Source organism: Meleagris gallopavo, chromosome 3 (assembly GCF_000146605.3).
Source record: "Meleagris gallopavo isolate NT-WF06-2002-E0010 breed Aviagen turkey brand Nicholas breeding stock chromosome 3, Turkey_5.1, whole genome shotgun sequence".
NCBI classification, from domain to species: Eukaryota; Metazoa; Chordata; class Aves; order Galliformes; family Phasianidae; genus Meleagris; species Meleagris gallopavo.
In genome coordinates, this window is record NC_015013.2 from 42,082,776 (window position 1) to 42,108,656 (window position 25,881).

The following is a 25,881-nucleotide window of genomic DNA, read 5'->3' on the forward strand; positions in this document are numbered from 1 at the left end:
TTTTAATTAGTGCTTATGATTTGTTCACTAATCTTTTTACTGTAACAAAAACATGCCAATAATGTTCTGCATCATGATTAATTACTCTGTGATCCTGGCTCTGTGGTTTGCTACACATGCAAGTAACTTTACATGTTTGATTCGTCCCGGTGAATCAGTAATTAATTGCAGAGCAAAGAGCAGGATCTGGTGTTCGTGTTACATTAGTGTTTGTATTACATTCTATCTGTATATTTACTCTCTATTTTGAAATCCTTAATATATAATTAAGTATGATGAATTATCAAGCATTTACATCCTTGGAAATTCTGGTTTTATCCATTGAATTGAATTTCCAGAATTTTTTAGGATAACGAGTTCACTTAACTGACAGAATTTAATACTTGATAATTAAAAGATCAGATTTCTTGTCTCTCAGATACTTAAAGTACATCAATATTGTCATTTCCTGCAATGCATTATTTACCCTGCATTTGATCTGTACTGCTCTATTCTGACAGATTTAAAAAAAAAAAAAAAAAAATCTCTTCCATCCCTATGGCTGATGTTTTCCCATATGTTTCTAGCCTGATATATATAGCAATGCATTATTTTTTTTCTGATTGCTATTCTGACTAGAGTAGCAATGGCTTGCTAACATTTAACAACTGTGTAATGCATATATTAGCTGCAGTAATGTGTGTATATGCATCCATAATATATGTTTATGCATATAAAAGCTAAGGGCTTTATTTCAAGTAAGCAGTTTATTTAAATGTATGCACATGCTTCTGGTTTCCTGATACGAGACGTAGCTTTGTTCTCAGCAATATCTGGATGTTTTACTAACCCAGCTTTTTAATTTTATGCAGCTTCTCAGCAAAAGATATTTCAGACTTTCCCTCTTTAAATATTTGCTTTTAGCATCAGTGAATGAAAACCATGAAATGTACATGAAGGATTCTGTGTCTGCTGCAGAGGTTGGTACTGGCCAGTACGCCACAACAAAGGGCATCTCTCAGACCAATTTGATAACCACTGTGACTCCGGAGAAAAAGGCAGAAGAAGAGAAAGATGATGAAGAGGGCAAAAAGAAAAGAGCAGAGGAAGTCACCCCCATCTCGGCAGTACGCCATGACACAAAGGTAGAGTTCTTAGGGGTTTTTTGTTAAACTGATCTGCTTGAAGAGTGCTCAGACCACCACAGAATTGTTAGGGAGGGAGAAGATGCTTCCTGCATTTAGAGGAACATAGAATATACACAATATACACAATATACGTATCTAAATGTTTTGAATCAATATTTGTATAGTCTTTTTGCATTTCATATGATTTAAAAGCCAATTCTTGCATCAGAATGTATATTTTGAGAAGCAAATCCATTTAACAGTGAATCCAAAAATAGCCTAGAAGTGCATAAGTTTGCTTTTTCGGTCTTCAGTTGTATTTTGACTTTAGTGTGGTTATCAAATTTTTTATTTTTTGTCATGGCAACAAAGTAGTTCTGTGTCCTTATACACATCTCTGTTATTGAACCCTTTATATTTTTCTCATTCCTTTCCCATAGCAATGTATTTGCCTGTATACATTTCAATGAGATTTTTTCCTATTATCTTTTGGCTATTAGCATACTATTATAAGCTGATTGTATGGTTTACAAAAGCATTTACTTTATTCTGAAGTTTTCACCAAAGAAAACTGTTTTTTTTATGATTCTCTCTCTACTCAGTTGCTAAATTTGGCTCATCTGTCACCAAGCTCAATCTCACTACCACTGCGTATAAGTAACACTCACAGCTGTGGATTGCATCTACTGAGATATTAAGAAGGGGTAACTCAGAGAGATGGAGAAGATGCTGAATTTCTAAAATTGATAGTGAGGATAAATGAGGTAGAATGAGAAAAGACAGTGTAGAATGTCTTCTTCCTCTTACTTTGAGGAGAAAAAAAAACAATATGGAGTATTGAATATAGGATATCATTCAAAAAGTTTGCTAAGGGATGCATTTACTAAGCAACATTTGCGCTCTGAATTTGCGAGGAAGAAACTTCATATCTTTATACCCACAAAACTGATAATGAATGCCAATCTGAGAGCCTGAACTTCAAGCCTTATTGCATAATGAGGTACATAGCGAAAGGTACAGGTCCTCAAGTAAAGAGATGCAATTAAGGTACAAAAATCAGAAATGAACTGAATTATCAAAACCGCAGATGAGAAAAGATTTTCTTCAATTGTAGAACTAAAAAGAGAATCTCTGTAGAATTTAACTAGAGGCTCTCTGCAACTCCATTAATTTCTGCATGGAGAAACATGGATGAAAATCATATATGCAGAGAATATCCAATTTAAACTAATTCTGTTCCGAGTGTTTGTTAATTTAGGTCAAAGGAGAGGTTCAGCTGTATTTCACAGATCATGTGTTCCTTGTAGATGGCTAGAAATAGTCAGAGCTATTTTTAGGAAAACATCTTGGTAATTCTTAGACACAAACAAATGAATGACTTTTACTCCCCAGGTGGGTTCTGTTTAAACCACCTGTTAACAGAGTTTCAGCCCTGTAACTATAGAGGGGTCTTAGTCCTGCTTCACATTGGACCTTCCAACAGTTTGTCATTCATTATGAAGAGAACAGTCTCAAGAAACGCAGGGCATGATTGAAATCATATTATTATTCAAGGATATATACATCGATGTGCACTTTTCCTACTAGGATGTTTTTTCTTTGTTTTATCCATACTTTTTATTCATTATTCTAAATATTAATGCTGCAAAAATGTCCATAAGTGAATAGTCTGCATTAGCAAAGAAGAAATTTACTTTGGCTTTTTTGTCTTTACAACGTGAAAAGAAGTTCTGTGTATTTTGCTCATATAAAGTCCTATGAGTCCATTAGCGTTAGATTTTGGCTCGAGTTTTCTGCATTAAGCTCACAAAGAAGATATTTGTTGAAGTTAGGCTTGGTTTTAGTTGCTGAGTTCTGGAATGTAAGTTGCCTGAACTGGTAGATTTATTTAAAAAATAAAAATTTAACCTGTTCTAGCTAGGGAAGAGAAAGAAGCAAAATATTAGGAGGAAGGGAATTGACGCCTCTATGTAAACATTGGGCTGAAATCCCATTCCTGCTGTTAGGATGCCTGGTAAAGAGTAGGCTTAGTAACTAGCTTGATGCCACCTGTATCTAAAATTGTGATCCAGCTTATTGGCTCAGATTTTGCACCAGCTTCGGCAGATAAAGGCTGTTTTGGCTTTGAAGTCATTTTGCTCCTGGGAGTTTGCAGTGTGAGTGCAGTTGACATGTCTTTGGTAAGCTCAGCAAGAAGACAAGCAGTGGAGCAGCTCAGGTATTTGACTTGGTCAGTGAGCCAGTTTGTCACTTCACCTAAGTATACCTAGTTGACTTTGGCCAAAATGCCAAAATTCCATCAGCAGCAAGACAAGGTTGTTGGCCTGTGCATGTGTCTCAAAGCAGAAATTACCCTTCTGCACCATTTTGTTTGTAACATCTAAACAAGATGTCTCCCTTGTTTCAGTGTTTCGGTGGTGACTGTGATTGAAGGTTAGTTGTGGCTGTCCGCTAGGAAGTGTGTTATGTGTCAGCTAGAAGCAAGTACCCTCCTGAATTACATTCCTCTTTTTGCCCTTGAGTTATGTTAAAGAATGGTTGAATGCCCTGCAAGCGTTGCATTAAAGCAAATCCTGCTTGTTGGTAGGCATTATTGATTGCAGTAAAATTTGTAACAAAAGCAGTGGGTATATTATTGCTTCTTCACAAGGAGCAAAAAGTCACTTTTTGACTGCAGAGAAAATGTCTGTGCGTGGGGCCAGTGTGATGGGTGCATGGCTGTGGGAGTTGGGCCGAGGAAGTGTTGCTCGGGTGGATATCGAACTAATACCGTTTCTTCTGACCTATAGATTTATCTGCCACCAAAAGCAGAATATGTTTGCATTAGTTTTTGGATATAGCATTTTTTTTCACATGTTGTAATGCACTAATTTAGACACACAGAATTTAAAATCTTAGGGATTTTAATAATTATCAGTGGTGCTGTGCCTAGCATAGGTGGTAATCACGTGGCTCCAACTCTCTCTCCCCACGACTCGAGTAAGGGCAGCACCACAAGCACTGTTGATACTAGGAATATGTTCCCCTCTTTGTTTGTTGTACTTCATGTTTGAAAGCCCCCTATGATTTGAAGAAAGTTGTGCAGATGGGTGAAAATTGGCAGCACCATCACCTCCACACATAGCTGTGAAGATTTATAAATTGTGCACTGCAGATGACTAGACAAATGCTGAATCGAGACGTTGCCTTTTGTAAGCTGTAACCATTATTCACTCAGACTTGCGGTATGCAGCATGGAAACGTACAAAGTTTAACTCAGTTAAAAGCGGTAGTGTTAAGATGCTGTTTATGATTATATATCTTATTTATCATCACGGAAGAAAATTAACTAATGACAGTTTTCTTTTTGTCCTTTTGCTTTTGCGCCTTGTTTGCTGCTCTTTCTCTGTCCCCAGCCACCTTTTCTTGGCACTGACTCACTCCACTCCTCGCCGTCCCTGCAGCCTGGTCCCCATGCATCTTCAGCCAAGCTTCGCAGGAGATGCAAGGAGAGCGCTCGAAAAAAGCCCTTAGGCTGTGAGTCACCCAAAGAGGGTGCTTCAAAGCACAGGGAGGCAGAGCCGGACTCCGACAGAAAAGGGAGAGTTTGCTCTGCAGAGCAAGATGTGGCTTTCGGCTATAAGCAAAAAGCCAGCAAAGGCGGGACACTCTTTTCCTTCTCCTTGCAACTTCCTGACTCATTCCCTTCCCTCCTGGATGACGATGGCTACCTGTCGCTCCCTAACCTCTCCGAAACCAACCTCTTGCCTGCCAGCGTGCAGCATTACCTTCCCATCCGCTCTCCCTCCCTCGTGCCTTGCTTCCTCTTCATTTTTTTCTTTCTGCTCTCTGCCTCTTTCTCAGTGCCATATGCCCTCACTCTCTCCTTTCCTCTGGCTATGTGCCTCTGCTACCTGGAGCCCAAGGCGGCCTCCTTGAGTGCCTCACTTGCCAATGACCTGAGTGACAGTTCAGAGGAAGAGGTGTGTACCTCGGCATCGAACACTCTTTTTTGTGTTCAGTGCTTCAGTCCTAACCAGTGTTAGATTGCTGCAATAGTGGTCCTACTTTCAGAGCCTCATTTCTGTCTGTGCTGATATGTTAGAAGGGGTGTTTTTGGTTTGGGGTTGTTTCTTTTATTTTTTTCATTTATTTTATTTTCTTTCTTGTGTTGGGAGTGCAGCTTGGAGCCCAGGGTTAGGCACAACACTGTGTGTAAGTGGCTTGGTTCAAACTGTGATGACTGATGCAAAGTGACCTTTGCTAAATAAATTGTCACCAGTCAGCATTGAAGCCTCTGACCCACCAAGATCTCTTTTTTTTCTTTTTTTTTTTTTTCCTGTATCTCTATGCTAGGGTGTGTTAGAATAGCATTCTAAACAGAGGGAAGGAAGTACAATTTCATGCATAACTATGTAGGTCTCTCCAAAAGTAATACCTCCTATTTATTTCCACGGAAATGACTACGATACAAAGAGCACAATAACACTGTTTGATAGAGCAAATTCTCCACTACAAAACACTCTTTTTCAACATAACCACCACCGTTAGCTGTGCATTTTCTCCAGCAATGAACAAGCATGCCAGGCTTGTAAATATATGCACCGGCAGAGGTGACCCGCTGTTTCTGTCACCACTGCTGAAACGCACCAGCCACCACCTGACTGTGCTTATGTCCACTGTTTGGTCTCCATTAATGTTCAGCAAGCGTCTATGCTGTCAATGAATGCCAATTTTGCACTCATTTTGTGGAGGAATTAAAATCCTCTCCTTTGCTTCATACACACTTCTATGTCAGACACCATTTTTTCAGACTGCCCCTCTGCTGCTGTCTGTCACGCAACATTAAAATGTAACAGAGTACTGGCAGAAAAATTCAACCTCTGCTGCCAATATCTGCCTCTGACTTTGTGGGCCAACACTTTGAAATAGGAGACATTACTTTTGGAGCAGCCCTCGTATATATGCATGCACATGTATGTATGTCTATGTAAATAGCTAGTCAGTGAGCGTCCATGCCAACTTCAGGGTGTTTGAAATTGAAGCAATCTCAGCTTTTTGCAATAAACCATTAGCCATAGCACAAGCCTAGAAAGGGTTTTCTGGTCCAGTGAAACCAGGATCTGGATTTTAGGCCTCAGTCCGCTCTCTGCTTCAGGTAAAATTTTTTTCCCATACTTAAATCCAGTGTATCAATGAGAGTTCACATTGGAACAGCTGTTGTGCAGCTGCTACCAGAGCATGCCACGTAGGCCATGTTAACTTTGCAGTGTTAAATTATCACTACCACAATCACTGCCTCAAGTCACCTTAGTTATCATCACAGATGATAAACCAATTGCAGAAGAAGAACATACAGTGCTTCTGAGAGCACTGGACATGGTAATATGTCCATAAGAAGAAAAGGAATCTGTTTGTTTAAGTAACAGAGTTACTGATCTCTGGTTTTTTTGCTGGTGCCTAGATACTCTTTGTGAGCAGAATACAATAATGAATTAATTTTTTCTTTTTTTTCCTTGTTTCCCTTTCTCATCAAATGCACAAGTATGGTTTTTGCTTTGTGTGTGACAGCACCAGATCAGATACTTGCTGACCAGCTGGCTATTTGTAAAAAGTTGTATTGGCCACTGGTCTATGCCATCGCACTGGTTGCCTCCAGTAAACACCTTGTGCATCTGAATGTTTGTGAAATCTGCCACAATATTTTTTTTTTTATTACTTGGTGCAGGATTTCATTTCCATTTTGTGGATAGCCAAAAGTTGCATCAGTTTATCTTGCAAAAATATTGTTTTTAGATGCTTCTAGCTCTATTATGCCTAACAAAGAAGTAATGAGATGCAATTTCTGATAAAAAGTGTCCCAAATTTTGCTGTCTCATTTTGTGTCTTCACTTTGAAATGGCATTTATTTCTCAATTTGCATTAGCTCAGTACTTGGATTAATCTAATAGCAAGAGCAATGTTAATACAGTGCCAGCTCCAGAATGAGGCAGCATTTATGTAATGCATTTGTCTGCTCTTCTTTCAGAAAAGAGCACTTCTTTCTGAGTGAAGATTGGAAGTGTTACGAAGTAGAGTTTTTAATGTAGCTCTTTTGTAAAGGTGATTACTGTGGCAGTGCTTTCTGGCAGACAACACAGACTTGTGCCTAATCCGGGGGGCATTTCTTGTTCAAAACATTGCATGACAGTGAGTATGTTTTAAACTTGGGCATGTCTGCATTACACTGGCAAAACAAATCACAGCAATTATGATCGCAAACTAGAGGATGTGCAGCCACAGCATTTCAGGAGGTAGCTGCTCTCTTCCCTTCCAGTCCCTCACATGCCCACAAGCACAAGCAGCACCTGCCTGTTGTTTGTGCACTGCAGCCCGTCTGATTTGAGCCCAACCTTTCTTGCTCCTGAGGAGACCTGCCTTGCTGAGCCTCTTAATTCACCATTCCCTGCTCTGCAATCATCTTCACTTCAAGTGACCCAGTAATGCCAATTTCTGCTCCGTGGCTGTTGATTGGCTTTTTAGCAGACATGTACATTACAATAATCTGAGTTTTGTGCCTTATTTAGGATTTTATTGTTGTTATGGGGAAAGAAATAAAATCTTTTTCCCCAAAAATGTGCTTCCAGTTCACAAAATATTGGACACAGTGATGCGGAAGGCACTTAGATGACCTACAGTCAGTGTTTCATACCTTGCTGAGCTCAGGCCTCCCTTAAGCGATGCAGAGTGTCTGGAGGAACTCTGTGCACTCAGACAGGATATGTCCTCTTTGGTTTCTTTACATTCTCCGTTGCTATTAATATTTCACTAATGCTCCCAGCTTCAAATTCTTAAATATGCAGTATGTGTTAGACGAAAAGTGTCTTGACAGAAATCTTTTATTTCCTTTTAGATGCCTAGGTTCATCAATTCCTCTTGGTTTTTTAATTATTTTTTATTAAATAGGAGTGACAATGCATTGGTTTTTTTCATACTGCCATACTTTTACAACTACCCATGTTATAAAGAAATGAAGTTCTTTGCTAATAAAGAAACAATTTTCAGACAAACTTTTTTGTGACACTTTAGTGAAAGCAGCTTGCCTGGCTGAGTAGGCTATTTTGGCAGTATAGTTTTATTTAAAAACAAAAGTGGTCTGCCTAGTGAGTTGTTATTGCTTGAAAAATTGCATCTAGCTTGCATTTGTGCACTTACTCAGTAGTTCAGAATATCTGCTTATTCTTCTGCCTGTCACACAATTACAAATTATTTGAAGAAAGGAATAGTAAAGAAAAAGGCAATGAAAACATATCCAAAAAAGTGTCTTTATGAACCACTGCGGTTGTCATAAAATAACAGAAGATAAAAAATTCAAAGTTAAAAGTGATACTGCATCCGTGTCTCCCAGTAGGTTGCCTATTTCTCCCATTTCATGTTGATGTGATCTGAGGATGAGAGGTATAGATCATCTAGAAATCACAGAAAGTCAGTAATCAAAATAAGAGCATTCACTGATGCTAAAACAACTTGTATGTGCCAGTCTGGGGCATTAGGGAGTATTTTCTTTGCTTAATAGTTTTCTGCAAGCTTACAGAACATCAAAAGCAATCACTCAAGCTATCTTCCCAGCCTGTAGGTAACCTACACTTGACTTGATTTATGTCTTGACATGAGCTCTCCTCTAAAACTTTCTTCATGGTGTCAGTGTTCTACCGGAGCAAAGCAGGGACAGATCAGTCTGAGCAATGCTGTGCTTTGTTTCCTTTTTATCACTTGTACCTAGTGAGTGTTTTTGGGGGGAGGAGGGAGGGGGTTACTTTTATTTTTCTCCTGCTTTTATTATATTCTGAAATGGAATGAGAAGTGTTTTGTTTTTTTTTTTAATTATAGTTTTGTTTCTTTTTGCTGTTGGTAATAATATCAGCTGCTCTTTACTGGAACCAAGTGGGATCTGAACCCTACCATTACTCCTTAGACAGGCGGGGGGTATGGTTATTTCTACTCCTTGGTAATGCAGACAGCCTCATAGTGTGTAAATGTGGAGACAAGACAACTTTTCTGTACAAATGAGGGGCTGAAAGTCAGGTGACTGTTCAAGTAGCTTTTTTCTTTGTTAATAATCTTTTCCCCCTCCAGATAAAAGGTCAAACACTGCATTGATCTCTATTGGCTAGAACAAAAATTTGATAAATAATATTTTTAAAAAATCATTTTGGGAGGAAAAGTTTCTTTTGAAAATATTAATTTTAATTATTTAATATTTTATTTTTTTTTTTAGATTTAGTATTTTTAAAAGCCACCTGGCTTTCTTATGAAAAAAAAAAAAAAAATCTGCTATCCAAATAAGGCTTATCCAGTAATGTTTTGTTTGGCTTAAAAATTTGTTACAGTAAAGCCATATACGGTGTACAGTACGCCTTGAGTCTTCCTCTGAGTCTGTTCTGTTTACTAATATAGCACCTTTATTTTGCTTCTTTGACTTGTGCGTGGTTTGAAAAGCAATGCTAATGCAGTTCACAGGGATGTTGAATTTAATGGCTCCCTGTGTGGCCAGCGTGTACTGATGAGATGGGTTTATTCTTTATTCCTGCCTTCCTCTCGGAACCCGGTTACTTGTCTAACAAAATAGACTGACAGTGAGCAGACGGATACTGCAGCTGATGGTGAGACCACTGCCACCGAGGTTTGTACAGCCAATGGCCCCCAGTTACTGAAGGGGAGAGCCTTTGATTTCATCTCTCCCTGACCCCGGGCATGAGTGCTGAACTGCATGTCTCCTCCTGCAGTGCAGGGCCCCCACTCTGTGCATGTGTGAGAGCTTTCCTTGGCCAGCGGAGTTCTTGGGGCACCCTTCACATTCGTTCTTATTTCTGTATTTTATCTGGAGGCTGCTGAGATGACACTGCCTTGTGCAGATAGAGGGATGATAGCAGCATCACACATGCAAACACTGTCTAGCTGGTTGGTCATGTCCTGGTGTTTGGTGCTTGTTTCTTTGCTCTTACAATCTGCTGCCTGTTGGAGAGAGGGAGCGGGGGGAAGGAGCTACAGCACAGTTTTCAAGTTTTCTGAGAAAAGGTATTTCCAGGTTATAAATACCTTCAGTGCAATTAATTTCACGTCATCTTTAACAATGCATAGATTGCAATCCACATATTGTCTTCAGATGTGGAACATTAAAAAGTGAGTTTTTCTTGACGCTGATAAGCTTCTTATCCACAATGTAGTATGTAGGCTATGCAGGCAAATTCAGCCCCTGTGTGACTTTAGTGAAGTGGATATAATGCTTTCATAATTAATATGGTTGTAGCTGCAAACGTGAGGTGAATTTGGTCTGACATCTGGTAGAAGACAGAGCCTTGCTGCAAACACTACTGTAGCTTTTCAGTAAGATCTCATTAATATTTCAGACCATTAAAATTATCGTCAAGGAAGAGTTCTGTGTATGACGCGTCAGGACAATTTGGCCTTGGCTGTAAATAGAATAGATTTGAACTGAATTATAAAGTAGTCAACAGATAAAGATTTTCCAGTGGGTCATTTCACTAATTAGAACTGTATGAAAAATTAAGTCAAAATAGAGGCAGAAGCATTAACAATCAAAATGGAGCAACAACATAGTGTCTGTTGAGTACAGGCAGGAGCACAAAATGCTTTAAAGAATCACTCGCACTCCATAGCTTCAGCCTTTGAGTCATACAGAAAGCATAACATAATCCCAAAGCCATTATGTTTAAAATGTTCAGTTTATTTAGCAAAAATTCACAGTAATCTTCCTATGTGCCATCTTTATTTTAGAGGTGAAGATTTTATGAACCTCTGTTTTTCTTATAGAGAGCCATTTTTCAGGAAGTTTGTATACTTACCATCTGAAAATGAAAACCTCCAAAAATGGACCGCATTCGTGATCCATTTTGCATTGCTTTTGAAAAATTGAGATGAAGTGAATATTGTGTGTTTGCAGTCTAAAATCTCCACTGCAGATAGGTGCTGAAAGAATATATGCAGACTAAAATGAAGTAAATTTATATTAATGCGGCATGGGACTGAGGTTAAGGAAACAGCACTTTTTGCAAATAAGATTTGTTTCATTCCTTAGAAGGTGGTGCACATGTTTACCCTTGGTCTTATTTATACAAAATATCTCCTGTGGCCCAGGAGATGTCATCATATGTTTAAGATTTGGGATTACAGATTTCTGAAGAATTTTTTATTGCCATTTGGTCTTAAACCAGCAATGATCTCATCGATGAAGTCCGTCTTCTGCTCCATACTTAGCTAGAGGACCTGTGAAAGTAGAGTGCACCAATGATAATGGAGAATTAAATAATGGAAGTTAAATAATGGTTATGTAAATTTTAAAGGGAAATATTAAATATTCCTTTTGTAAAAATTAACAACTTTGGAAAGAGGAGGCGTGCTCTGAATTAGGAAAACTGCAGTCAGCTACTGTGTCTGTACATTCTCCTTAAGTTCTTAACATAGAGAAAATGTGCTCTGAACCTAGTTCACTGACCAACATTTGTAAAGCTTTCTGTAATGTGGATGGGTAAGGTGTTTTTTCAAATCTTTCTCATGCTGGCAGTCGGATCAAGAGGAGGACGGAGATCTAAAGGCACAGGTACAGAACCGGAAGGTCCAGATGTTACTAAAGTACTGATGTTGGAGGTGTTCATATCTCCCAGCATGTTACTGTTGGTTCTCTGTGAAGAAATGTGTAGAAACAGCATTTTGTATCCTTTCAATACTGTGTCCCTTACCTTTCCCTTTCTTTTTCACTTCTTTCAGAATAGTCTGATTAAGCGAATACAGGGTGAAAATGTGTATGTCAAACATAGTAATCTTATGTTAGAGGTTGGTATTGGTATATACCAGTGCATGTGCGTACATGTGTGTTAGTTTTAGTGGTAAACTGTGAATCTGCACTATGATGCATGAGCTGTGTATTCCCACCTGCTAGTAAATTAAGTAGATATTTTTTCTCAGATTATGACGACTCCTCTAACTTATACTATAAATATGTAAATGCGTGCGCGTATGTGTGTGTGCCTCCACGCGCATATGTATGTTTGTTTGAAGCCTCTTTATCAGGCGTAAATTGTAGTGATGCAGATAAACTCCTTAAGAGTATGTTTATACTCACTTGTATGAGATATGCTATGCTGTTACCTCTCAAAATGCCACATTTTCACAGAGTGTTGTGTTAGTGCTGTGCTCCCCGGCTCCCCGAGATGTTACTTTCCTCTTTACTAACCGAGTTACATGTTTTGGCTCTGAAATTTCATCAGCTTAGGATGTATTACAAACTGCTCTATTCTTTCAAAACTATCTAGGACCTAGACAAAACCCAGGAAGATCTGATGAAACATCAGACCAATATAAGCGAGCTGAAACGAACCTTCTTGGAAACCTCCACAGAAACGACTGTGTCTAATGAGTGGGAGAAGAGGCTTTCCACATCTCCCGTTCGGCTTGCAGCAAGGCAGGAGGAGGCTCCTATGATTGAACCACTAGTGCCTGAAGAGGTCAGCGAGACTGAAAGGCTTCATAATATATTTATGTATTCATTTGTACTTACAGTAGCTCTCAGGAGATATTCGAGGCCCCTCCATACTTGCAGGTGCTCTATTTTCTCAGGACTCTAGCAGCAAAGGTACAAGGAAAAACGTATAGCTGATGTTTATATGTATAATGATAGACTACAGAATTCACTGCTAGCCACCTAGCAAGACTGGGTCTCTGTAAGGGTGCAAAATGCAGGCTTCCTTACAGGTTCGGTATGCTTAAGGAAGTTTGCCCATGCATGAAACAAAACATGACAGTGATTGAGGGAAAATTTAAATAATGGTGACTTCTTGGGAGCAGTGGCATTGCAACATGGGTGGAGGTACAGTACCAAGTCTGACAAGAAAATACAGAGCAAAGGGCAGAACTCTTGTCAGTCTCTAAGGGTGAAGAAGAAATAATGATCATAATTGGACTTGCTTGCCCACTTCCGTAAGAGTGCTGATAGTTGCTGCCATCTGCTGATTACCCATTGGAGAGTCAGTGTAGATTGCTAAGTGTGCACATTTTCATGCAGGAAAAAAATCTTGCTCACTGTGCAGTCTAAAATGATTGTGAGAATTTAACATCATTTAAAAAGCAGTCTTTTATTTAGGTTATGGGTAAATAATGAGATGTAGAGGCAACGATGTAGTATTAGTGTTGCCTTAAAATATGTAAGTGTTCAAAACAAGCAGAGAATGTCTTGGTTAAATCCAGTAGTGCAAACAGAAACTTGTGTAGTTTGCATGAAGGTAATTTTTTTTATTCCACTGTGCTAACCTGGCTTGTGTCTGACAGGAATCATCTTTATGTTTACAGCTTGTATTTTAGGACCATAGATCATAGAATCACAGAATTCTTTGAGTTGGAAGGGACCTCAAAGCCCACCCAGCCCCACCCCGTGCCATGGGCAGGGCTGCCACCCAGCAGCTTAGCTGCCCAGGATCCCATCCAACCTGGCCTTGAGCGCCTCCAGGGATGGGGCACCACAGCTTCTCTGAGCAGCTGTGCCAGCACCTCACTGTCCTCTGAGTAAATATTTCCTTCCTTATATTTAAATTAAATCTGTCCTCTTTTAGTTTAAAGTCATTATAACTTGGCCCATCACTACATGACCTTGTAAAAAGTCTCTCTCCAGTTTTCCTGTAGGCCCCTTTCAAGTAGTGGAAGGCCATGGTGAGCTTTCCCTGGAGCCTTTTCTTCTCAAGGCTGAATGACCCCTCCTCTCTCAGCCTTTCATCACAGGGGAGGTGCTCCATCCTGCTGATCAGCCTCATGGCCTTCCTGTGAATTCTCTCTGATAGGTTCGTGTTGTTCTTGTGCTGTGGGCCCCAGAGCTGAAGGCAGTGGTCCAGGTGTAGTACTACTCCTCATGAGTAAGGGGAAAAGTCACCTTCTACTGTCTTGTTCAGGAATCATAATAGATCTTATAAACATATTTGTAGATGAAAATGCAGTTTTTCTGTCTTAAAAGTAAAATCGTAAGTCTAATAAATAGTATGCATCTAACATATTAAAGAGGTAAAGACCTAGTGAAAAGTGAGTGGCTGGAAACCTGAATCCAAATCAGAGGAATGTGAGTGAAGCAAATAACCCCCTCATTTTGTTTCATGTCTTAATTATTTTGCAAATTTAATAACAAAATGTTGATTAAACCGCACAAGCAGTAGCAAAGCATTACAGTTTTGTAGGTTTTACCCTGAGGAAAGACATCCTAACTTAAGCATTCATTTGGAAATAAAAAGGGCAAGAGATATTCTGATCTGGTAGCATTCTTACTGGAGGAAAAGAACTTGCTCAAAAGCAATGTCCAGTTACTATATCTTACATGCATCTAAATGAAGGAATTGTTGTGAAAAATGTGAGTGGATTTGAGTTCTCAGAGCCTAACTCTGAGGTGACTTCTGGTAACATATGACATCCTTTTTGTCTGTACTAGGCAGGATGGTTTCAGATTGCACATCCTGCTGATATAATACTTTTTCAGGAAAATCTTCAGCCATGCACAGTCAAAATCAGCAGAGGCAGTCAGGATCCAAAGCACTTACACCTTCCTTGAGTGGTAGCTCAGCATCCTTAAAGATGCTACACACTTCACTCACTCAGAATAGCCACTTTAAAAGTGTATTCAGTTCTGTTACAACTAGGAAAGTAAAACACACACTTGGAGTGTTTGGTATGTTTGTGTTTGGTCAGATTGAGCCTGTCAGGTCACCAGTTGGTTCTCACAATAATGGGAAGAAATTATCTCATTTTATGTAGTTACGAGAAATAATTTTAAATGGCTACTATAATGTTGGCCAGATAGCTGCAGAACATGAAAGCTGTCATATTAACAAAATCCTTTACAATGTTTAGGCTGGTCTGGATTGAATTAAACCAGCCCTTTATAAATGCAGGAATCACAGAATGATCTGGGTTCGAAGGGACCTCAGTGATCATGAAGCTCCAACCCCCCTGCCACATGCAGGGCCACCAACCTCCCCATTTAATACTAGACCAAGCTGCCCATGGCCCCATCCACTGGGGCATCCACAACCTCTCTGGGCAGCCTGTTCCAGCACCTCACCACTCTTTCTGTAAAGAACTTCCCCCTGACATCCAACCTAAATCTTCCCTCCTTCAACTTAAAACCGTTTCCCCTTGTCCTGCTGTTATCTACCCTTTCAAAGAGTTGAGTTATGCCTCTCATTGTGGCTGGGTATATGAATCACTTCTACCCTCCCATCTCTAGTTTATCTTTGTTAAATGTGTACATTTCTTCATGAGTGCAGAGTAGCATATGAATTTAAAATGGTACCCTTTTGTTATACTGCTTGTATTACTTGCATTGACACACCTAATGAGTACACCTGCCTTGAAAGTGGGTACAAAGGGTCTGGCAAGAAATCTGCTTTGCTCTTGGGGGGGTATACATGCTCCTTCCAAATAAAGAAGGTGGCCAGCCCAAAAGTGGGGAGAATGGCAGGGTGTCTGAGGAATGCCCATGCACAAAGGGCTTAAGAAAGCAACCACTAGCAAGTTACTAGTTTAAAGCAAAACTAAAGTTTTGCAGTTAGTCAAGTTGAAAATAGATTCTTAGCCTTGGCAACTGCTGTTCTTACGGTGGAAAGGCACAGTTGGGGTAAAGTCAAAGAGAATGTTGATGTGATTCTGTAAGAGGAAGCTGGAAATTTAAGGAAGAAATAAAGCCAGAATGAGGTGGAGGTCCCTGTTCTTAGCCACATCAGTTGGCACCAGACAAACTTAAGTGAATGACATAGGATAAAATAAATGCCACACATCCACACCCAAGTATTACTCAATTTGTTGTTTTTCCAGTTATGCAGACTTTATACTTATGTCTACTTTGCATCCATCTGAATGTCCTGAACAGAGAGAGGCCTCAGTTATAAAATTATTTTAATTCTGTTGCCTAACTTATCATGCAGTAAATACTTTATAAAGAAATATGATAAGCTGTTGTATAGTATAGTGGACTATATGCCCTCCATTTACTGAAACCATTTGTTCCCCTGACATTAGACCAAAGAAGAAAGAGAAAAAACAGAAAAACTCATAGTATTGCAGAAAGGAGGTACTACATTCCTTGAAATGCAGGTAAAAACTAATCATACTTTCTTGAAATGCAGTCAGATAGGCTGACAGTTGTTTATTATCTTTTTTTTTCCTTTCCAAACCACTTTTTTTTAATTGTTATTTTACATACTTATTTCCTAATTTTAGAGACAGATGTTTTGTGGGCCAGATTCAGAGGAATGTGGTCTCTCCAGTGCTTATGGCTACCTAATACAGATTGATTTCTCTGCTAGTTACAGCTCTACTTGCACGGTGCTATTTGTGGATGTTGTTTGCAGTTGTGCATGCGTTTCCAGCGTAAGTTACACTGAGAACTTTGTGATGAATGGGGCACTTGTGTCATTAGAATGAATTTCCTATATACTGTCAAGTGAATTCAGATTATTCTGAGTGATGGTGAACTTTGTGTTCTTATTGGTTTTTCTATTAGCCAAGTGTGATAGAGAAGAAGCTACAGGAAGGAGAATCTGCTGACACTTTGGTTACTTCTCATCAAATCATTATCCAGAAAAGTATCCCATCATCCCTAGAGGTTATTTTTAATTCATTTGATTTTAAATAACCACATTTGCTTAGTTAAATGCAGAAGTTACAGTCTTATGGTCAAATTAGTGGATGCTGATTGTGTAGTCAGAGCACATCATGTAGTCTACTTGCATAAGGAGAAAAAAAGACGTTGCCTTCAGTTCAATATCTTTAGTAGTATGGCATTTACTGTGTTGCACTATTATATTTAAATAATGCTGAAGGGGGTTGATGCTTTCTAACAAAAGCAGACTGCAATGCAGACTGCAGCTACGTACAAATGCATACTGTTCTAAAACCCCATCAAAAGTGTGGTTGTTGCAACTAGGATACAGTTGAATGGGCTTATTTGCCCTATTTTTGTAACTTGTTTTCAAGTGTAGCATTACAAACCATGGCGATGTATGATTTTTAACCTCAGGATGATCCTGATTATCATTTTGTTCTGCTTCAAATTACTGCAGAAAAGTGTGGCAAATGTAATTTTTTGTGCCCACGTTATACGGGCCTCTAACAGGAAGAAACCTACAAGAAATCTAACTTTGCCTAAGGTGATGCTGTTTATTTGTTTGATAACTGCTCTAAGAGGTTCAGTGGTAAAATTATTATATGCTTTCCGAAGAGGCAGCATTGATTTTTTTAAAAGACTTCATACTTTAGTGCTCCTGAAACACAGATAAACCTTCAGATATTCTAATATAGCTTTTATATCTCAAATATAGGGCACTGAGGATTGGGTTATTATAGACAAAGTACCTTCTGAGGTAGCTGATGGTGAATCGAAAAAAAGTGTGACATACAAAGTGGTGACTGTGAGCAGTAAAGCTGGCATTCCGCCCGAGGTACTAAAATCCAGTACTATTCTGAGCTTTGAGGACTTGGAAAGTGAAATACAATCCAAAGATGAGAATAAGCAGAAAATGTTCACCTTAGGAAAGTCCTATGATGCTGTGTCTGGGAAAATTGTTACCATGACAAGTAAAATTAAAGAGGGAGAGAAAACAGTACAGCCTTCTGTAGAAGTTTTGCAAAAAAAGGAGAAGGAAGAACAAGAATCTGTGAAAATCATTCCAGTAGTGGCCAAGTATGGGATCGTAGAACCTGTCGCTGAGGAGAAGGCCGATGTGCAGAGCACAAAAAGAAAGTTGTCTGACTCACTGACACCTATAAAGGAAGCTGAATCTCAGTTGCAAAGTCCCGAAGAGGAGAGCTTGAAAAAGACACTAAGGATGGACCAAGATTTGCAGTTACTGAGAAGCCTGCAGCTTGGCAAAGCAGAAAAACACCTTGATGGTGAAGCTGCAAAAGCAGGGGCATTTGCCTGGAAAGATAAAAGCGCGTCTGAGTGGAGATCCTCCAGAGAACAACCATTTACCATTGCTACTGCTCACTATGTTACTGAGTCGTCTGCATCAAAAGTAGTGGTAACAAGAGGCTTTGACTTCGTGCCACAGTTTAAAGATTAAAGCATGACTTCTTTTAGGCAATGCCCTCACACTACCCTGCCTTTCAGTTCTCCTGCTGCCCGGCTTTATGTTGACAGCAGCCAACCCAGCTTATTTTTTTTCTCATAATTTGAAGCCGTACCACGGTGTAAAGCAGGCATTATATAAGGCTTCCAACTTTTCTGGTTTATTTAAAGATCCACGTTACTGACATGTGGTGTTGCCGCTGTTGCTTGTTAACCAAAGGGTAAAAAGGTTTGCTTGAATGAGCAAAATGCCAGTGCTAACAACTATGCTTTGTAACTATTGCTTACTACAGCCAGTATGAATTTGCTCTAATTTATTTTCCCATCTTTATCCTGTTCCCAACCTCTCTGTGCCCTGCAACCTTCTCTTCCTTTCCTCTGTCTCTGCCTCCAGTTTTGTCAATTAATATTTCTGTGCATGTGGGTCGACTTTTCATCTCTGTATGACTCTCCATTTCTTTGTCTATTTAGACTAAACAGTCCACTGGTGAAAAAACCCTGGATGGCTCAGATATCTTCAGTTTAATAGAGTCCGCCAGAAAGCCAACTGAGTTCATAGGAGGGGTTACTACTACTTCCCATAGCTGGGCACAGGTGGCCTTTTGATTCCATCCCTCGGTGTTATAACTGCACAATGATGACTTTTGATTTGCTTTTGTCTCCTGTTTTTATGCATAACTCAGAGCCTGTATGACTAACGCATGGCATTGCTGTGCCGTGTCCTTTGTTACAACAGACCACAACAGAAACTTCACCAAAAGGGGAAACAACAACAACAGCAAAAAAAAGCGTGTTTTTTTTTAAATCTCATTTCACTTTATTTTGGTCATTTTACAGGGTGCTATATTTTGCCTTTATAAAACTCGCACAAAACTACCAAGGATAAAAACACTGACATTTCTCTTCACTTCTAAAATCATAATTCTTGCTTTATTTTTCATTTCTACTTTTCTGATTATGTCCTTAGAGTGAAAATCCATCAATACGAGATAAATAAATTGGCAAAATATTATACCCTATTTTTATTTATGTTCACAATACATTAAGCTGAGGAGCTGCTCTGTGTAGCGTTGTCTGCTTTCAACATGAGGAATTTTTTTTTTCCTCTTTCCCTACAGAGAATAGACACAACGACATCTCAGGAGATAACTTCCAGTGAATTGAAGCAAGAGGCTCAGCCACACCAGGACGCAGTGACGAAGGTTGTACAGGAGACTGTGGTTATCGAGGAGAGACGTGGGATGAATGTGCATGCGAGTGGGGATCCCGCTACAGTGGCTGGACTTGCAGATGCCCAGGCTCAGGCAGCATCTGCTAGCGCAAAGGGGAAGGAGGGCTCTGATGTGACTAAGGGGGCTAAAGAGGAAAAAAAAGAGGCTCACAAAGCTGTAACCAAACAGGAAGGCATTTCTGCTGCTACTTCTCATGAGCAAGCGGAGGAGCACAGTACAACAGTCCACGTTTCAGACTCTTTGGAAAGAAAACCTCATTTTGAGGTAATTCGTTATCAAATCAGTTCTTGTGCTGAGTTGTAAATGTATGCGGTAGTGGACTAAGTCAATTCCTCTCATGGAAAGTAAAGAGTACAAGACTTGTATGATTGCATCTTTACAGCAGGCAGTTTGTTTCTCCTCTTATTTCCTCCTTGCATGGCACCTGCAGGGCTTGTTGCTGGTTTCCATCCTTGGCTAAATGCCATGCATATTTTACTTAAAAGCGCTTTTCATGCTGTGGAGAAATGCCTCATTTGCTGGCTTTTTATGCAGTGGGCAACAAGGATTCAGCTGGCATTCTCTTTGGGAAAATCCATCAGGATTGGCAAAGTTTGCATGTCCTCAAAGACAGAAAATAATTTTTTCCATGCTTGATACAATTGTAGATTATTGTACTATGTCTTAAGCAATCTGTGCTTATTATGTTAGCCCCATTAGCAGAATTTCAAGAAGCATTTTGTAGAAGGGTAGGGAGACCTTGTTTTGCTCCTTTTTTTCTGAAACCTGAATGGAAAAGTAAGCCTGAATAGGATTTGTTCTCTTGTCATTCTGAGAACATGTGTAATGTTTACATCTTTCCTGAAGCTTATTCTCTTGTAATCCAGAATAGTGTCAAACTGCCAGCACTATATAACTATATACTTGTGTGTACTGTTACAACAAAGGGATTTTTTTCCTCTTTTTTTCTTAAAATGTAGAGCACTTTTTATTGCTACCCCTTCTTTTCCTACGCAAAAAAGCAACCCCCTCCACCCCCCCCAAAAAAAAAAACCAAAAAACTGAGAAATCCAGAAGCTTTACTAAATTTTCCAATCCCTTTTTTTTTGTTGTTGTTCACACAGTCACCAGTTGTGAAGACTGAAACAATCAGTTTCAGTAGTGTTTCTACTGGGGGGGAAAACCTTGAAATTTCAACAAAGGAAGTGCCAGTAGTCCATACAGAAACAAAAACCATTACATATGAGTCTTCACAGGTAAGAAATCCTACAGAAGCCAACATCTAATTAATGTGGCCTTGAGGAGCCCATCTTTCTTCATCCATGTCTTAGTGTATTCCTTAGTGTGAACTGTTATTCAAGAATTCAGTACTAGCATGAGGAGTGTGTGCATAAGTATAGTTGTACCTGAAGGTGGCTGGTGTGTCTTGACCTTTTAAGAACACTGATAAAGCTACATGTTTCAAAGCCCCAGTTTCTCATCTATCCTTCCACAAGTAGAGTCTTAATGCAGAGAGAAATACCGACACATGATCACCTTAACAGCAGTTGTTACCTGTTGTTAAATAACTTTCTATGAAGAAAAATAAAAATAGGGAATTTAGTTCTTGTCTTCCTGTCCCTAAGAGTATGCTTTTGATGATTGTTTTTTGGTTCTCTAGGTGGATAGCGGTGCTGACTCAGAGCCTGGTGTGCTGATGAGTGCGCAAACTATCACGTCTGAAACCACCAGCACTACAACCACTACACATATCACCAAAGTGAGTCCTCTGGAAATGGGAAGCTTTTCTTTTCTGAAGGATCTGTGTTTTCTTAGCTTTTGTTATTTTAAAACATAGACACGTGCTTATAATCTCTGGACAAAATCCTATCTATTTTGGGTTTCTGTCTTCATTCACCTGTCTTTGGATACACTACCTTGATTAACCAATCATCCAAGGACTTAATAGTGGTCTGAAAAGTATAACTCTTCAGGTATGTCTACACTGCTGTGCAGACTATTTGAATTAGCAGCAAGTACTCTCTGAAACAGGGAGCAGTGTAGCCAAGTTGACATCAAATGGTTTCAAGGAAGGAATAATTTTCCTCAGCATGAGCGTGCATTGACAGGACTATACTGCTTTTGAGTCCTGCGCTATTTGGTCTGCACAGTGCTGAAATGGTATTGTAAATCTGTATCATTTAGTCATAATGGGACATTCAGTCAGCTCAGACACTGTGGTTGCTGTAGTGTTGTGTTGTACTGCAAGGAGCTTGCCTGCAGTCAGACAGAAAGCTTATGGCTGAACAGACAAATTATGCTGGGTCTTCCGCATTTCAAGGCAGCAGCTCAGTAACAGGACCTTCCTCAGCAGAAACACTGTACAGTGACAGCTCTCTTACTAGTATTTGATGAAGGTAGCATTTTATCTTTCTGCAGTGCAATTCACCCTTCAGTAGATGGGCTGTGTAAGGGCTGTACAGCCTCTCTGTTCTTCTGAAGCCTGCAGTAGGACTTATCTAGGTTTTAATATGAACTGTCTGTCTGTATGTCCATTCTTCTTTTTATGGGATGAGTTTACCACTAATATCTGCCATTTTTGATCCACCACTTGCAAATATCTTTCTTGGTGTGTAGATGTTGGTTAAAATCACATCATCATTTTTGTTGGGAGGAGCTCTGGAGAGGCCCAACCCTCTATTCAGAGCAAGCTCCAATTGCAGTACAGGGTTATCCCCTCTGTGTGTCTAGAGTTTGTTCGATTCAGCCACATCTGGATTTGTGATCATCCTCCAAATGGGTTGCATCACTCTTTAAAGCAGGTTACTGATATATATTTATCACTCTCATTTAGACTGTGAAAGGAGGCATCTCAGAGACAAGAATCGAAAAACGAATAGTCATCACAGGAGATGCAGATATTGATCATGATCAGGTAAAATCTCTAAGCTGTTCAGGGCTGCCAAACAGAACATTACTAAACATTATTTTAAAAGATACTGTTCAAACTGACATGCCTTAAATTAAACTGGATTAGTAGTTAAATCAGTGATGGTATATTTCATATTTTAATCATTTTCCTCATTTGTAAATTGTGTAATATCTCATGAATCTCTCCACCTTGCTACTTATCATGCATGTTCCACCTCCTTTTTGTTTTTGCCCTTCTGTGGTTTCCTTGGGATAGGCGCTGGCTCAGGCAATTAAAGAAGCCAAAGAGCAGCACCCTGACATGTCAGTGACCAAAGTAGTGGTACATAAAGAGACAGAAATCACACCAGAAGATGGGGAGGATTGACCACAGGTAAGAAGACTAGATGATTTTCATAGGCATTTACTGGGCTGGCATGTTGCAAAGGTTGTTTTCCTACCATAATTCACCTCTAACTTCACTTTCTCTCTCTGGCATTTGCAAGTTGCATTTGTGCTACTTATCAGTTTTGACGTTTGAATGCAAAGCCCATTCAGCTCTGAATATCTTCATTTAAATAGTGTCAGCTGGAGAAACAGAAACTACTCATTTGCTTTTGTTGGCTCTCTGCAAATTCCTCACTGTCCATGCTTTGGTACAGTCTAATTTCTAATCCTGAAGTCAAAAAAAACCTATTGTCTGCTTCTGTGTCATTTAAGAACAAACAAACTGTTGTTCTTAAAGGTATGCATTTTGTTTAAAAAATGCCAAGGTTAAAACCTGTAGCTGCTTTTTCAGTGTTCTGTGCAGATATGTTACAAGTTAAGCTTTATTCCAAACTTGCAAAGATATGGCCTAACCTGCTTTCGATTTTTGTTTTGAACCCAGTGAGCTCAGTGTGTGTCAGCATTTGGATGTCTTGGCTTTCTTGTATTTCAGAGGACGTATTATATTTTAAAGCAGCATTGTTTATCAGAATGAGATGATGATGCAGCTTTCTTGTGTCAAGCTTTTTTTTGTTTTGGTTTCTTTCCGTAAAGGCATGCTCTCCAGTTGTGGTTGGCTAAACAGACATCTTAATATTCCCTTATTTACTCTGTGTACAGAAATATGTCATGCATACTAACTTGCTATGTAAAAGCTGCTAATGCCGGCACCATTGCACAAATTGCTTTGAATGCTGTATGCAGAAGAAAGAGAGAAAAAAAAAAGCTGCTTGTCTAATTTATTAAAATCTGTAGCAGCATTTTATTCTTAAAACAATATATATTCCCTAGCATTTGGTGTAATTAACAGAGTATGATGCACAGCACCTTTTGTTATTTATTTTAGAAGATGGAACCAATCATTGAGGAGTGAGTAGCTGTGATTCTTGCGGCATTCTGCTAATTGTTTCAGAGAAAACGTAAAGTGGCTCAGTTAGAGTCTATTGATGTCACTAATTCTTTCCACTGGCATCACTGGACTTTGGATTTGGGCCAAGTTGCTTATACTGAGATGATACTGTTTTTATGCAAACAGTTGGACGAAATCTCATTTGTAAGATAGCAGTTGTTTCAAATAACTAACGCAATTCTCTCTCCTGCAGGAATAATCTAGATTGCATATGAATCCAGACATGCACACCCATAGGAATACGAGAGCCTCTATGGAGTCTCAGTTCCAACCTGACTGACTTGTATCTGTGTATGGAAAATTTCAGTACAGAAGAATTGATCTTGACCGTTAATAAAGAAACTGGCAGAGATCTCTTCCCATAGAAAGCAATCTGAATCAGCAGCAGTTATATTGCATGAAGCAACGATAAAATTACAGAAAAGCAGCATTTTTAATTTTCTTAAAATGTCTAAGTTTTCAGCTATACCTGCACGTTCATAAACAATATAAACGTGATCTCATGTAACACATAAACAGTTCATGCCTTTCACAGTTTATGAAAGTCTAAACAGATTAAAATTTGTTAGGTGGCAAGCCTTTTGTTTACGGATATTGTAAATGAAGATTATCCCCAAAATGCTAGAAGCTCTATAGGTACTGTGTATAATGTTTTACCACACATTAGATGTGCCAATAACACAGTTTATTCAGTAAACAACTTGAATCTTATATTTGTTTCATCTTGTTTTATTACTGCCCGATAAACAATGACAAATCTTTACTCTTATCAAAATATTTAAATGCTTACAAAGTGTGCTTTGTATACCTGACTGAATACCTTATGAGGTAGTAATTATTTTAGCTTATTAACTTTAACGATTTTTGTCAGCGTTGTTCAAAGTCAGCTTCTGGTCACCCTTCACAGATCCTAACCTTGTAAATTATATGTAGTTATTTTGGAAAAAAAAAAAAATCTGTATTTTACTTAGTTTGCAGCATTAGAAAGTTATTAATCTAAAGTAACCACGATGGTTTTCTATTGATTTCCCTTTTTGTTCTCAGAGGAAAAGAAAAAAAAATCTGTTTGAGAATCTGGTCAGCATTTACTATCTAGTTCAGAGTCAAGCCTTAACCTGTACAGAACGTCCACTGAAAACTCGTTAGTGTTCAGCTATAATACCCACTGAAGGGATAGAGTCCATTACACTGTCAGCTGCATCACAACACACGGTGAATGTATGTTTCTGCATAGTGAAATAAAAGTGGTAAATGCATCCAAAATTGTATTGTTCTGTGTCTAAAAGAACCTAGTGTTTCTTATATTCAAAATGTTGAGTTGCATTTGTAAGGCACCACAGGTTTTACGCATCTGCACAGTAGACACATTTTGTCTTCAGAGGCTGAGACTGCACTGTGCCGACAGTTGGAGTTGCAGGGGACCCGAAGGGATGACCTTGTTTACCTTTGGGTAAATGATGTTTCAGAGGAAAAGAAGCATTTGGTTTCTCCTGTTTTCTGTAGTTGTGTACTGTTCCACTGAGGCTTAATGAAGGATTTTTTGGTTGCTTAGAAATTAAAGGCCTGTAGCCCTTCTCTCTTGGCATTTTTACTCTGAAACATGGATTAAATTCTCTCTTCAAAGCATTATTTAATTTTCTATTCCTTTTCCTTGCTCTTTTGCCACATCTCATTGACACTTCCCTGATAATTCAAGAGAAATTCTTAAATAATTCACCCTTCAATCTGTATCTCCTTGCAGGATTGAAAGAAATAGATACAAGCAGACTTTTCAGGACATAAAGGGCCACATTTGCCCTTCATTGTTTACATGGGGCTCCCTCTCACTGAAGTTAATGGATTTGGCTTCAGTCAAGGGCAAGGCTTGACCCAGTGACTTGTTAATAAATGTTTATTTCTTAATTTAAAAGAAAAATAGTATATATAGAGAGAATAATCTATAGATAATAATTAAAAATTATATCCTAAGGCTTCAGAAGCTTTGCCCTCAGTCTCTAAAATGTCTTCCTTCCACCAGCCATTCTTCATGCCTTTAATCCGGAGTGCGAACTGTGTAACTTCCCATACTGCATTTCTTACCTCTTGCCTGATGAGTAACGCAAAGGTCACGGTATGTTATGATCTTCAGCTGACCTCTCTCCCCACTTGCCTTTTATATTTAGAGACGAGTATGTCCTTGCCCTCTTTGGTGAAGGTAGG

The 25,881-nt window shown here is 39.1% G+C and overlaps 1 protein-coding gene across 11 annotated transcripts; it reads left to right on the forward strand.

Annotated features, from left to right (window-relative positions):
* The first annotated feature begins 725 nt into the window (after positions 1 to 725).
* Positions 726 to 25,256, forward strand: LOC100548280 (band 4.1-like protein 3). 11 transcript variants are annotated; one of them, XM_019613931.2, is made up of 16 exons: positions 726 to 1,124; positions 4,502 to 5,068; positions 9,694 to 9,747; positions 11,650 to 11,685; positions 11,853 to 11,918; positions 12,398 to 12,589; positions 16,137 to 16,211; positions 16,621 to 16,722; positions 17,438 to 18,139; positions 18,658 to 18,780; positions 19,305 to 19,388; positions 20,522 to 20,653; positions 21,058 to 21,156; positions 22,231 to 22,311; positions 22,564 to 22,680; positions 23,876 to 25,256. In XM_019613931.2, the coding sequence occupies exons 1-15, from the start codon at positions 846 to 848 to the stop codon at positions 22,672 to 22,674; spliced, it is 2,703 nt and encodes a 900-aa protein (XP_019469476.1). In that variant the 5' UTR covers positions 726 to 845; the 3' UTR covers positions 22,675 to 22,680; positions 23,876 to 25,256. The 11 variants fall into 11 exon arrangements, with proteins under 11 accessions (XP_019469476.1, XP_010707036.2, XP_010707038.1 ...); XM_010708734.3 differs by having other exon boundaries at positions 831 to 1,124; positions 19,305 to 19,682; XM_010708736.3 differs by lacking the exon at positions 11,853 to 11,918 and having other exon boundaries at positions 831 to 1,124; positions 19,305 to 19,682.
* The last annotated feature ends 625 nt before the right edge of the window (positions 25,257 to 25,881 follow it).